The sequence below is a fragment of the Dicentrarchus labrax genome, unplaced genomic scaffold (assembly GCF_905237075.1).
Source record: "Dicentrarchus labrax unplaced genomic scaffold, dlabrax2021, whole genome shotgun sequence".
Classification (NCBI taxonomy): domain Eukaryota; kingdom Metazoa; phylum Chordata; class Actinopteri; family Moronidae; genus Dicentrarchus; species Dicentrarchus labrax.
The window spans coordinates 7563282-7577709 of NW_026136702.1; the positions used below are offsets into that span (position 1 = coordinate 7563282).

Sequence of the window (14428 nt, forward strand, 5' to 3'; positions counted from 1 at the left end):
CTGGAAATCAGAGCAGCATCACCTCCCCCCCTCCCACACGGCCCTAGCAACCACGCCACGCCGACAGTTGCCAGGCAACCAGACAATGCTGGAGCCACTGGCTGTGGTGTGCGTGTTAGAGAGTTTGTGTTTTTGCCTGTATGCATTTAAGATCAGGAGTAGTGAAACAGCAGCAGAGGAAAAGGCCTTTCTTTTAGGACAAAGCACTCGAGCAAATCCTTTTTTGTGAAATATTTGGCATTTTGCAAATTTAACTGATAGAATAAGAACTCCACTGTTATGATTTCTTTAAAGAAATAGTAATACTATGTGGGGAAAATATGAAGAGATTATTATGGATTAGGTGAAATTAATCGTGTAGGATTTGAGCAGTGATGGCTGCATTAGCAACATGTCATTTCACTTCTACTCTAAATGAGGTCATGTGCGTTTTAAAGAGAAATCACAGAGGCTATCGTTCCCAGTGCAACAACCCGCTTGTGATTTCTGACCTTGTTTTTGTTAATGCAACCCATACCACTCTCAAACTCAGCAGTAAATAATTCAGCAGTGACGTCACTGCACTTAATTGTAAATGGCATTAGGTCTAGGTGAAAGGAGAGGGGAGGAGGTTATAATAATACTACCTCCATTTCCTCTCATATATAGACCTTCCTATAATTATCTTCAAATATATGTACAATGTAATACAGTATATTGTATACATACATTGTAACCGGTGTTACAATAGTGTGTTTTCTTAGATTTCAAAATAAATATATAATAATAATAATAATAATAATAATAATTAATAATGTAAAAAATACTCCATTACAAGTAAGTAAAAGTCCTGAATTCAAAGATTACAACAGTCATTGTACATAAGTAATCAGAGTTTTAATATTACCTATATTTTAATATTAATATTTTTATATTAATATTACAAATTACTGATTCATTAATTTGAATTAATTGATATTTTTGTAGTTTCAGCTGTAGTAATTTGCTAATACTGTCAGATAAATGTAACTGGAGTATAGAATAAAATGTAGTGGAGTTTAAGTAAATCTATCTATCTGTCTGTCTGTCTGTCTGTCTGTCTATCTGTCTGTCTGTCTGTCTATCTGTCTGTCTGTCTGTCTGTCTATCTATCTGCCTATCTATCTGTCTGTCTGTCTGTCTGTCTGTCTGTCTGTCTATCTGTCTGTCTGTCTGTCTGTCTGTCTGTCACACCCTCAGACGCTAGACGGCGCCCTGTTTACACCAGCTCTCCACTTCTCTGTTGTGTAAACTTTGACCCCTGTCTCTCTCTCTCTCTCTCTCTCTCTCTCTCTCTCTCTCTCTCTCTGTCTCTCTCTCTCTCTCTCTCTCTCTCTCTCTGGTCGGATCTCATTCGAGGAGGATTTTTTTATTTTTTTATCTGCGGGTTAGAAAATGAAAGTATTCCCTTCAGACGAACGGGTGGTCGCGTCTGTTTGACCACACTGAGTGTTGGACAGGATATGCGCACGCAGCGGGTCTTCGTCGGCTGCTGTCACAGAACATGACGTTACATGTGTTACTCGGGATTTGTTATGCTACATAGCTAGGTGGCTAGTCGGCTAGTGCTAAATAGATTAAAAAAAAATACATCCGGCTTTAGAAATTAGCGTAAATCAGATGCCCAGCAACCAGTTCTGTCTCCGGGGCGTATTACCGACCCTCTGTCACAATGTATCCGAGGTCAGTTTTGCCAAGTAACGTTACAAGCCGCCTTGAAGTAGTCGGTAATAACGGGGAGCTAGCTAGCCTGAGTTAGCCAGGTTACAGCTACACCGTTGTCTGTCGTCAACATTGTCAAAGCAGCTGTCGGTGTGAAGAACAAGCTTACTGCACAGCCCTGCAGGATAGACGGTGCCAGCAAGGATACCACTCTCCCCCCCCCACCCCCACAATATCATCAACTATTAGCGACGGGATAACGTTTCCAGCGACAATGGCTAACGTTACAGACCTGCAAACAAAATACAGCAAGCTGGCACAGGAGTACTCCAAGGTAACACACCGCCTATGTTACGTAAAGTTAGACATGCACAGGTTGTTGCCACCTTTACTCACTGTATCAGGATGCATGTGTGATCAGTGATTTCATATTTAAGGCTGACCATGCAGACACACACACACACACACACACACTCTTAACTCTGCAATAAATCCTACCTTCAGGAAAGTTGTATTCTTTTAGAGAGGTGTTGATTCAACTTCATGCACTTTAAGGTAAGTTTGGAGTATGTATTTTGTGTAGCAGTTGATTTATAGTGTGTTTTTACTAAGGTTTTTAATCATTTAGATGATATTTAATATGGCCTGAACACCAAACAGTGAACTGCTATATGGGATCTTAATAGACTGACAACTCTGAGAATAATGACATTTTAAGTGACCAAAATAAATATAAAAATCACTCTGTGTTCAAGTGCTTTTAACAGTTTTAAACGTTAAGCTTCTGTGTCCTGGTTGTCTCTTGTGAGCTGTGTGCGCCCTTTGTTTCTGTGTCAGCTGACATCACGGGGAGCGTGTGCTGCTTCCTGTTCAACTCTGATCTCCCTCGCAGCCAAGCACCATATCCTGCTCAGGAAGTGCTGACTGTGTAACTGTCACACATACGGCCGTTGTGCTTAATTATGTGTGTGTTTTTAAAGGGCACTAGCCTCTTCGTAATGTGCACAATAGGATGAAAAAAAAAACCAGCAACCACACACAAGCATATGGCAGATTTACTGTGTTAAGGCAGATGTGAATTCAGTTTAAGATGCTGCATACATCTTTATTAATAAATTGAAAACTGCATTTTATTTATTTATTCTCAGTCCTGACCACTGATGATGTTTTATGTTGTATTTATGTTTTATGTCTGTGTCCTTTCACAGCTCCGTGCCCAGAACCAGGTGCTGAAGAAGGCAGTTGTGGATGAACAGGCCAGCTCTCTCTCACTAAAGGTAAACATATAGTATATAATAACATATAACCAAACATATAAGACAGGAGCAATTATTATGACCAGAGCCACAATTTCACTCTTGATATGGGCTACATAATGAACTACACCCTGAACCCTGAACACCAACAGTTGTCAGGCTAGTCTTAAATCCTAATGGAGAAGTGTTTGTTTATTTCTTAATCAAATCCAGATGGTCACCTAATCTGATAAGTACTTGTTGCACTGTTGCTATTAGTTAAGCTGGAGTTGTGCAATGGCAACTCTGCTATATTTGCCAGGTAGCCTTTCTGTTTAATCAAGGCAAGGAGTCCAAATTCTGCAACAGTGCATCGTGATTTACACGTAGTGATTTGCCTAATGTGTTACTTTGGAATAAGACTTGTCCAGCGCTGTTATGCCCATCACGTGTTTGTCCGTCATCAGGAGCAGCTGAAGCAGAGGGATCAGAGCCTGAGGAAGCAGGAGCAGGAGATGGACAGTCTGAGCTTCAGGAACCAACAGCTGGCCAAGAGGGTGGAGCTGCTGCAAGAGGAGCTTGCTGTCAGTGAAGCCAAGGGCAAAAAGGGGAAGGTGATCATGAGGGTTGATCAAGGGAGTGGCTACACAGTCTAGAGGGAACTGTAATTTTTTGTAATGGTCACAAAATGATTCATTAATTTCTGTTGTGAAATTTCCAAAGTCAATGATGATTATGATTCAACACTGATGTTTGTTGAGCCAAACAATCATGATTTAAAGCCCCCTGTTTTATCTCTACCTCCTCCAGAGTAAAGGAGACTCTCCCTCACAGCATGGCCTGGAGACCCAGAGTGTTTTTGATGAGGACCTGCAGAAGAAGATAGAAGAAAACGAGCGACTTCATATCCAAGTAAGAAGCCATATCGGCCTGTCATTGTTGTGTATATACAGTTACTGTACTGAGGAGGCCTTGCATGTGATGGTGATGTTTTCTGCTGTGCGCTCATTAGTTCTACGAAGCAGACGAGCAGCACAGGAGGCAGGAGGCCGAGCTGAAGTCACGACTACAGGAGCTGGAGAAAGACTCGGAGCAGCACCAGGCTGTCGTGGACGGACTTACCACTAAATACATGGACACAATCGAGCGGCTGCAGAGTGACAAAGCACGTTTAGAGGTGACGATAAGTAGCACGAGGAGGATGAAGGACGTTACATTAGTCAGTTTTTAATAAAGATCAATTAAAATGTGTGTATTTTTCCTTTCTTTTCGATAGGTGAAAACGCAGACCCTGGAGAGGGAAGCAAAAGAGTGCAGAATGCGAACAGAAGAGTGGTACATCTTCCTTATTATTCACAGTTTGAGAATAGTTAAATCCATTGATATATCCAGTGATTTACATGTACAGCAAACTACTTTAGTAGAAAGTACACATAAATACTGTATATACAGCAGAGTACAGATATATCTTTAGAAATCCTGAATTTGAGAGAACTGGGTTATACTTTACTTTTGTCACATCATTTGAATATTTTGTATCTGAAACACTTTCTGACATAACCTTTGGAAATATGCATTTTTATCAACTGTAGTTGTGATTTTCACTCTGTATTAAAATGATTTGACCAAGTAAAATGCAGTAATGTATCAATTAAACTCTTTGTTTTGCTCTGTCCCTGCAGTCAGCAGCAGTTGAGGCGGTGCCAGTCAGAGCTGAACAGACAGGTGAAACAAAGCAGCAGTGTTATCCAGGAGAAAGTGCCCTTCAATGACACCAGTGAGTATCTGGCACCGAGCCACGTGGACAAAAACAATCTGTGACAGAGAAAACATTCTGCCCAGGAGTAAATAGTGTAATGCTACACCAAACTGTAATATTGCACTCAAAGAAGCAGGAGGCTAAAGCATTTAAGCTGTGTTTGTAAAGTCAATAAACAGGGACTGAGGTTCTGCTCTGGTTTAACTGCTTTTCTCTCCTACCCTGCAGAATTTAGTGACTACAACAGCCTGAACGTGCCACCACACAATCGAAGGCACCAGGTGAGTGAGAACACAGGTTTTTTTTTTTAATGGGTTGAAAAGGCACATGCATTTCATTGGTCTAAAGAGAATACTTGTATCATTTAGTGAGGCCGCTTATTTACTGTTGTCTAAAATTAAGATTTTTTTCCCCCAGCAAATATAAAATGGGAGCAATTTTTTTTGTTTATTGACCAATAACTAACGACTCTGACAATAATGCTTAACTACTCTCAAAGAAAGCAATTCAGCTAATTCAGCAGTAGTGGTGTAAAGGGCTGCAGCTATGGACTATTATCATTATTGATGAACCTGTTCTCTACTAATAAAGTGTTCAATAAATTGTTAGGAAATGGTGAAAAGTTCCTTACCTTACGTTCTTACGTTAAGCCCAAGGTGACGTCTTCAGATGTCTTGTTTTGTCACACCAACAGTCAAAAACCCAAAGACATTCAAATGACAATGATCATTAAAGACAAAGAAACATTATTCTTTTTGCTTAATATAAAAAAAAAAAGTCTGATTATTTATGGAAATTGTTGTTCTTTTGATTGACTAATCAATTAGTGTCACAGATACAGTTCAGCTGAGTTTTGTAAGAGAGAGGATGAAAACATTGAGTGTGTGGTATGTGTGTTCTCTCTGTGGTTTTAGCTTAAAGCCCGGGACGTGGCAGGTCAAGCCCTGAACTTTATCCAGGACCTGGTGGCTGCGCTGTTGAACTTCCACTCCTACACAGAACAGAGAGTGCACATCTATCCCCTGGACTCCTCCATTGAGCCCATCTCCCCTCTGAACCAGAAGGTGAGGCAACTACACACAATAAATACAGACAGCTTATCATACTACAGATATACAGTGACGTGGACTATTAAAGACAGTAACAGTGGGTTTACATACAAAATGTGTTGTATTCAGTATACAAACTTGAATCCATTATCCCTCTCTCTACCTAGTTTTCTCAGTATCTACATGAGAATGCAGCCTATGTGCGCCCCCTGGAGGACAGCTTTCTGCAGTTACACCAAAGCATCACAGAGGACACGGTCACAGTGTTGGTGAGTGGTTTTTTTTTTTGGGACCGGAGCATTGTGTGGGCTTATTCATGATACCTGATCAAAATCAACTAGTTATTGTGTTTTTTTTTTTTTTTTCTTGAATGAAGGAGACTGTGGTCAAGCTGAAGAACTTTGCTGATAATTTCTCTTCATACACCCACTTTCTGCAAAAGATTCTTCCCTACCAGCTGAAAAGGTCAGTGCTGTGTGTGTGTGTGTGTGTGTGTGTGTGTGTGTGTGTGTGTGTGTGTGTGTGTGTGTGTGTGTGTGTGTGTGTGTGAGATAGAGAAATGGAGTGGAGGTGTTGATAGTTATCTTCTCCTCTCCTTTCAGTCTTGAAGAAGAGTGCGAGGCACCTCTTTGTACTGCTGCCCTTACTGCGAAGAACCAGGAGTTGCAGAGTGACACGAAGAAAGTGACTTCTGTGTTTGAGAAACTGCAGAACTACATTAACATTTTGGCCTTACCAAGTAAGTTAGCATAGGCAGAAATACATACAAATAAAGTGTTTCACATTTCTGTGTATAACAATGAATGTAAAGAGCTGTATTTGGAAGTTGCTTGTTTTTATATAAAGGAAAGGTGCTGTAAAAGTAACACGCTTGTTTTAAAAATGCGTATAATGTGTCTCAGGTGTTCGTCAGGATGCCCTGCCACAGAGCAGCACCTCGGCTGTCTTCACCCAGCTGGCTGCCTGCCTACACAGTCTTCACGATGCCATTAAAGGTGAGCAGCACCGCTTTTTGACCTGGAGCCATCCACAACCAGTGTGACACAGCATGTAACCACCTAGCTGCTGTTGCCTATTCATAAAAGTCAGACTCTTTCTGTTCGCGCAGCTCAGTTTCTGAAGAATAAAAATCCAGATGCTTCAGAGTAGTGTCTGTCATACTGCAAAGTCCAATCGTAGTATGGTTTAGTTCTCTCTGGCAGAGAAAAGTCACTTTTGTACAGCTGGCTCATTTAGCTGAGTTGTGTATTTGTGTAATGAGCAGCTTCTTGTTTGCTTGTCTTGGTTCTTGTGGGGACAGTGCCATCAAATATGCACTCAAAGTAGGTTTACAATATGAAAATATGTAACATATAACATATATTACACACAGATCAGTGAGGGAGTGTCACCAGACTGCTGCCATTTGATGTCAAAAGATGCTAAAAATGTCATGTGTAGCTGGTGAAACTCAAAACTCAAAGCCAACAGATGCTTTAAATGCCTCTCCTGCTTTCCTGTTTCCTCACACTATGTCCAGAGATGTCAAAGCACTACAACCAGAAGGCCAGCTTAGAGCAGGAGCTCCCCACTGTCACCCAGAAGCTCTCTACCACCTCTGAATGCCTGCTTGGATCTTTGGGCTCTCTGACCAGCAGCACCGGCAAGGTACGGCCAACAGGGGGCAGGCAGCAGCCAGGTTTATATATCTCCTATATTGTATGTTCAAACGGATTGTGTTATTTTTTATCTGTAATGCATAAAAGCTTAATTGTGAGAAGCAGTGAGTTTTCACCGCAACTGAATCATGTTGGTAATTTGCCACTAATGTGATAACACAGAACGGCAGGACTCAGGTGGGCAGCGGTTAAATGTTCAGCGATACTGTCCAAATCACAGTTTGTACAGCTGCTCCCCAGTCAGAGCAAAGGGATAAATGATTTCTCTTTGTGAATCAAGCGAACCGTTGGCTGAAATGTGTCTGCTGATGGGAGGTGCAGTCCGGTGGGTTGCAGCGTTGAATAACACGCTGGCACATGATGTGTGGAGCGCGCAGCTTTTTGAGAGCGATCATCTCTGCAGGCAAAAAGCTCAGTCGCTCAGTCATTTATCATCCTGGACACTTGGTGGTGTAATCCTCTCTCTGCTGTAGACACACCGGTTAAACAGAATGTATCTACATTGAGAAATTATGGTATTAATTAGGGTTTTATTAGCTAAGGAGGTTGCAAAGATCTGTTTTGTTTTCAGTGATATGAGGCGTGGTGTCGCTGTTTTGTTGCAGATTGCCACTTTCTTCAGCAACAACTTGGACTTCTTCACTTCATCAGCCTACAGTCCAAGAGGCAGCACAGTAACCCTCAACCCCTTGCAAGCAGAGAGCATGTTAGCCAATAAAAAGAAAGCAGCTGCCTATATCAATGCCATCAAAAAGGTTAGTATACTTAAATCTGCTGGTTTTCTAGCAAAGTTAAAGCCCCCAGACTTTGGAACGTTTTGCCCATTGAGATTACAAAGACTACATCTGTAACGCCTTTTAAACCGCTTCTTAAACACAGTTTTAAAGTGAAAATATAATATGTTTAATCTCACCTTTTGCTATATTGTTTTATATGTTTTATCTACTTTTATCAGTATCTCTCTTCCCCTTTTGTTTTATGATAGTTTCTTGTCTTTCTTGTCTTTTCCATTGGAAGTACTTTGTTAAGAATAGTGCTACATCATAAATATTATATTTGTTTGTTTTTATTAATACATTCCCATTCTCCCACTATGCATCTTGTTTTGTCTCTTCAGCCCAGGCCACAGTCTGTTCCATACAGAGAAGCCCTGACAAACCGTCGTATACTTACTAGCTCCACTGAGAGCAGAGAGGGTCTCACTCAGCAGGTATGACACTCCAATCAAAACCACTCTCTGTGAACCTTTTCTGTTAGTTGAGAATTGATTGATTTAATGATTTTGCTAATTATCTTTTAAAGAGGTCACGTCACAAGAGCTACAACCAGGCACTCGGTGATCTGTGAACAATGTAATTGTGTCTGAGTCAGTGTGTCAGCCAGTCTGGTTGCATAATAACACATACAGATAAAATCCAAAATGGTTCCACATGTTTATTGTGGCTTTGTGTTCTTTGGGATATATTAAGATTAAAGAACAAACTAAAAATGATGGAAAACTTGAAACGGCAGAACAACAGCATCAGGGGTTTCTGAGAAAATATGAGGATACGGAAAATTTGGTTATAAAAGTACAGGAATTCTTGTGCAGACATCTCAGGATTAGAATGACACAACAAAGTCATGTGATATTTCAGACGAATTGCAGACAGTCACTCTTTAGGGACAGGGTGTGAACACTTTGGCCAGTGAGCCTGTGCGTATTCTGTACTGTATTCTGTTTCTTTTTTTCTTTTTTCTGTGTCTTTTGGTTCATATCAATCTACTTAAATTTGTCACTTCAGCATCAATTTTACTCTAAGTACAAAGTCATAAAGTTAATATATATAGATAAAGCCATTTGAGCCTCCAGGTTTTGGAAGGTACGGTTTGAAGACTCTATATACTCTATAATCTTTTCATATATATTAATCTTTGTTTGTGTATATAATAGTTTCAAACTATCCACAGATTGTATTATTACAAACTGCTTTGTTATATAGTTTCCCCATTTCTTCCTAAATTCTGCCGCCCAGGTGCAGCAGAGCCAGGAGAAGATCGCTCGGCTGGAGCAGGAGAAGGAGCACTGGCTCCTGGAGGCCCAGCTGGGGAAGGTGCGGTTGGAAAAGGAGAACCAGCGCATTGCGGACCTGGAATCGCAGCTCGCGGCAGCTCTAGGGGGAAGTCCAAATCCACAAGCAGCTGCAGCCAGCACACTCGCACAGAGCCATGAGGAGACAGAGAAAGAGCAGAAAGCTGCAGGGAAAGAGACGACGCTGTGCACTAGCCTGGTACGGTCCCTCTATTGGCTGCTGTGCTTGTTAGTTTTTACTTGCAGAGGAAAATTTCTGCCCATGACACTGTTGTCTGATTTGCTTCAACAAAGGGAGTATTATCATTCTTTTCTTGTAGCTCCCACGCTAAGCAAGTTTTTGCTTAATAAAACTCAGACTTCCAATGTGCTGATGTTGCAGGAAAGAAGAATACTGTTGTTTATGCAAGTCGGTGTGGAGTTCACAGTGCAGTCACGATTCAGATCAGTTTGTCTCTGTACTACTTGTGTATTAGTCGTTATCTCGTGCATGTTTGTCCTAGCAGTGTCAGACCTGTCTGTGCTTGAAGTGGATTTTATAACATTTGATCTATGATGGAAGTTTCCCAACACGCTTCTCTCTTTTGTCTATTTGTCACCAGGTTGGCATGTTGTGTACAACACCTACAGTTGAACATGTGAGTTAACATATTTAAATGAAGACTTCCTGCATGAAAAAATTATATATATATATATATATAAAGTATTTGAAATCATAATATTTCCCAGACGGAAAAAAAATCTAGCTGGATGTTTTGTCTGTTTTGTCTGCGTTTACAGGTGGCAGACGAGGAGTCCAGGGAGCAACTGATAAAGACTCACTACATGGCCAGAGTGGGAGAGCTCACCACCCAGCTCCAGATTTCAGACAGCAAAGCTGTGCACTTTCACTCTGAGGTGAAGCCTTCACTTGAATGTTTATCTCAGTAACTGCCTCTTGTAGGAGAGAACTGACCTTTTCAAGGCACGCAGCCTTTCTAACATTGCATGTCATCTGGGAGGAGATATGGAAACTCTTAGTGCAGAACAGTCACTTGCCCTGTTCCCTCATGTGTACCTTCCTATAATCATTCCAACTATTTTTGTCTGCTTCTTTAATTTGCTTGAGAACAGAGAGTGTAGAAACTGAGCCAGAAGTTAACCTTATTTCTCTGTTCTTTCCTCTTTGTACTTTGGAATTGGTTCTTGAGTCCCATTATTACCAAGTGTTGCTTTTTTTTTTTTTTTTTTACTGAGAAGGTGATACCTTATATTTTTAGCATTACGGTGAGGCGCTTGATCTGAATGGAGATACTTGACATCCTGTCGTATTGTGACTAACTGGCGTGTCAGTCAACCTCGTTTTGTATCGTAGCAACAGAGATGCACCTGATGTTGAGTCAGTGTCTCAGGTATTAAACTGTCACTTTTTCAAACTGTGCATTTACCTTTGGCACTGTCCTCGAATATACCCATTACTCAAAGAAACATCTCCCTTTATTGCAGCTTTTGAAAAACGTCTGTAAAGTGCGCTAGACATACATTAAACCCGTCAGGGGACTGTAGTTGTTTACCTTCCTTTTTTCCCCTTTTTAGTGTCGAGCTTTGGCCAAGAGATTAGCCATTGCAGAAAAATCACGGGAGACTCTGAGCGAGGAGGTCAAACTGGCTAATCAGAACATCACACGCTTGCAGGTAAATTACCGAAAAGCTTCCTGTACAGGCTCTGGCCTCCTTCTCAAATTAGAAGACATTCCCATTGTAACTGCGGTGTCTCTCACACAGGATGAGCTGGCTACGACGAAGAGGAGCTACGAAGACCAGCTCAGCATGATGAGCGACCATCTATGTAGTATGAATGAGACTCTAAGCAAGCAGAGGGAGGAAATTGACACACTCAAACTGGGCAGCAAGGTAAAACACTTGGAAAGGTTTCTGTTTTGTCTGCGTTTTATCCTGTTTTTATTTTTTTAATTCAAGCTTTTTTGTTTTAAATGTTTGTTTTCAGCTGTCAGACTCCATTATAAATAACTCTAAAAGCCCTGTCACTACAAAGGAGTGGTTAAAAATCCAGTGGCTTCAGGGAGTGTGAAGGATCATTTCAGGTTTTTGCGGTGAAATGGGACGTTGTAAAGTTTCTGTCAGTTATGAGGTGAACTGGGAGGTCGTCGGTGGTGCTGCGGTTGCTGCCGGACCTGATGGGAAAAGCACCTGCTGGAAACCATCTGAAAAAGTCATTAAGTAAAGTTGCAGAAATGGAGAGCCCTGTTTTTAAGCCTGCATGTTCCTGCATGTACTCACACAGATGGCTGCATGTAGGGAAGTCACAGGACGGAACATGTTTGTGAGCTAAAGGTGGTAGTTTTCTCTGGAAGACCAAAGACCAGCCTCAGCATGTTTTTTAGATTTTGAAAAAAAAAAACCACAGCCATGACAACTTATCACACCGCAGTACTGAGCTCTTTTTCGTTTTCTGTTTCTTTTAGGGAAATGCCAAAAAGAACAAAGGACGCTAGAGCTGCCCTCAAAACTCTGGCTCCATTTGGCGTCACAAAGGGGGGATCTTGAGAGAAGATCTGGTCTGTGGAGCGTTCCAGCAGCATCCTGGTTACCAACACCACCACTGTCACCAAACCACAGGACGGCTTCATGAGCCTCAGATTCCTCCACTGTCAGGCAGTGGTTGATACAAGTGAACTGTACAGAGGCTTGAACATGTTTGACCGAAGAAGCTTCCTTTTTTCCCCCCTTTTCCTTGTCACAGCCCCATTTATAACATAACATGATTTGCTAAAAATGCTTTTTGAAACAATACCGGAAGCTGCTGCTTGACCTTTTTGGCCAAAGCAGGGTGGGAGAGAAACTGTTTTTCCCCTAAAGGGACAGAGGGAGATAAATGGCTGAAACAGTTGACGTTGATAATGCTCACTGAAGTCAAGACTTGAAGACCAAACCCTGTTGATCAGTGTGTGTATTTTTCCTGCTTAACGTGCGTGTGAGAGCAAATGAAACTGTGCATTCTTACTGCTTATCTGTGGGAGCAGGTCAACAGAGTAAATGTTGGTGTGGCTGTATGTGTGCGGAGTGTTGTCTCATTGTGTGACTGTGGCACCAGGCTTTACAACATGTAAGTTTTGTTTTACACTTAGATTATTATTTTTTTTTAGATCACATTTGAGATTATTTGTGCGAGTTATCGCAAGGGCCTGTATATCTACATGCAGCATAAAAACCCCTTATAAACACATGCATATATCACAAGCTTCTGTAAAGAAGGGCTTTAAAAACCTGAATGAACAACACACTTGAATCCATTCCTCATTTTGGAAGAAAAAGAAAAGAAAATGTCTGCCTTGAAGCACTGATTAACTGTTTACCTAGACGAAAAGGGTAGGATGGACAAGTTGGAGCTCGTAAAATGGTGTCAGTCTGTCTCTGTGAAGTTACTCTGTAACAATAGTTGTTTTTATCACCAAAGTAAGTGTGGATGTGCACACAGGAGCCTGATGTGGCACAGTGGTCTCTTAATTCATGTTGTAATATGTATGGACAAAAAGGGTTAATGTGAATATACACTCATTTGAAATCATGATATAATTGTACTGTACAATTTCTTAAAATATATATATATATATATATACACATATATATATATACAAAAAGGCATTTATTCAGAGGTTACAAATCTTTATTTTCCACGAAATTTGGAAAACTAAATCTGCAGCCCGTTTTTCTGTGTTTGCTATGAGGCTAGAGTACTGGGAAGTGTCATAGAGAGGTTGGCCCATACTGTAACTGGTGCTTAGACAACCTGATTCATGAGTCATGGCAGAGTGCAGTTAAAAGTTTACAGAAAAATAGAACCTCTTTGGCTTGTAGAGACATGAGGTAAATGAAAAAAAAAGCCCGGCAGCGGTGGTTATGAGCAATTCATTCAAACCTCCTGTTTGCCAGTCTACACCTGCCAGCCAACCTTTGACCACAAAGGTTTGCCAACGCCCCGTAAACTGATAAAAAATAATAATACTCGTATTCTCACAATGTAACCTGTTCAAAAGCACATAAAATATGTGAATCAAAATAATAAAAAAAAGAAGCTTGTTCAACATTTCAATGCTTTGTGTATTACATTCACATGGTTATCCACAAGGCTGAACTTGTCTTTTTGTGCTGCATTTCTGGGAGTTGGAAGTGGCTGGGAATTTAAATTGCTTTTGATTAAAAACAAAAAAAAAAAACAAGCCTGTAACACACCCGAACTACTGGGAAATGATGCAGCACCATTTAACTTGACATATGAGAACTGGAAGATTACTGTTTGATGCCGTCACTTTGTTTTGGAAGGAAAAACATGTTGTGTCATTTTATTTGAATTCATGATGCTTTCATGTACTCTTGGTACACTAATTCAGAGGTTAAAGTAGTAATAACCACCACTTAAAGAGTTATGGGTAGTAATACTGGAAAATTGACCTTATAACAAAGGACATTTTTGGTGCTTTTCAAAAAAGAAATTGTATTCAAAAAGTACAGTGGCTGCATAATTCATATAATAACATATAATAGAGATGTAGAGTGGGGAAATGGCCTACCGAAATAACCTGCTTGAAGTGGATTGTTTTATTCTTCATGAGCATACGGCCTACTTAATGTTTTATTGTAACCCCTATGCACTGGGTCACCCTTTTTTTTCTTTGCTAAATCTGTACAATTACACCATTAGGCAAAAAAAAAAAAAAAAAATAAATAAAACGTGATTAGATACTATATAAGGGCCTTCTGCATATATACTTTGAGCTACATGTAACGTGTATAGTTGTAGTTGTCCAGTTCTTTTTATACACCGCCTTCAAAACCTCAACTCTGAAAGTGATCAAATTAGTCATTCGTATATCGAAACATGAGCTTATTAAATTAAAGCATATGCACATGAATTATTCCCAAACCAAAGGCGATGTAGCCATAAGGTTATGTTAATTATCTACCCTGAAGGTGTG

The 14428-nt window shown here is 40.6% G+C and overlaps 1 protein-coding gene across 2 annotated transcripts; it reads left to right on the top strand.

The window, feature by feature from the left end:
- Window positions 1-1286: 1286 nt before the first annotated feature.
- Window positions 1287-13539, top strand: ppp1r21 (protein phosphatase 1, regulatory subunit 21). Of its 2 annotated transcripts, none has more exons than XM_051379976.1 (22): window positions 1287-2014; window positions 2889-2957; window positions 3383-3499; window positions 3726-3827; window positions 3928-4092; window positions 4192-4250; window positions 4598-4692; window positions 4903-4955; window positions 5589-5738; window positions 5891-5992; window positions 6100-6188; window positions 6326-6462; window positions 6626-6718; window positions 7243-7370; window positions 7987-8136; window positions 8499-8591; window positions 9397-9651; window positions 10055-10090; window positions 10233-10349; window positions 11028-11126; window positions 11217-11345; window positions 11918-13539. In XM_051379976.1, exons 1-22 carry the CDS (start codon window positions 1955-1957, stop codon window positions 11945-11947), a joined length of 2328 nt encoding a protein of 775 aa, XP_051235936.1. In that variant the 5' UTR covers window positions 1287-1954; the 3' UTR covers window positions 11948-13539. The 2 variants fall into 2 exon arrangements, with proteins under 2 accessions (XP_051235936.1, XP_051235926.1); XM_051379966.1 differs by having other exon boundaries at window positions 1288-2014; window positions 3383-3529.
- The last annotated feature ends 889 nt before the right edge of the window (window positions 13540-14428 follow it).

Bases quoted from the DNA above. Each gene is read 5' to 3' on its own strand.
- ppp1r21 (XM_051379966.1), top strand. From the start codon at position 1,955: ATGGCTAACGTTACAGACCTGCAAACAAAATACAGCAAGCTGGCACAG. The intron at 4,693-4,902 runs GTGAGTATCTGG...CCTACCCTGCAG, and splicing joins AGTGCCCTTCAATGACACCA to AATTTAGTGACTACAACAGC. The intron at 5,993-6,099 runs GTGAGTGGTTTT...TCTTGAATGAAG, and splicing joins AGGACACGGTCACAGTGTTG to GAGACTGTGGTCAAGCTGAA.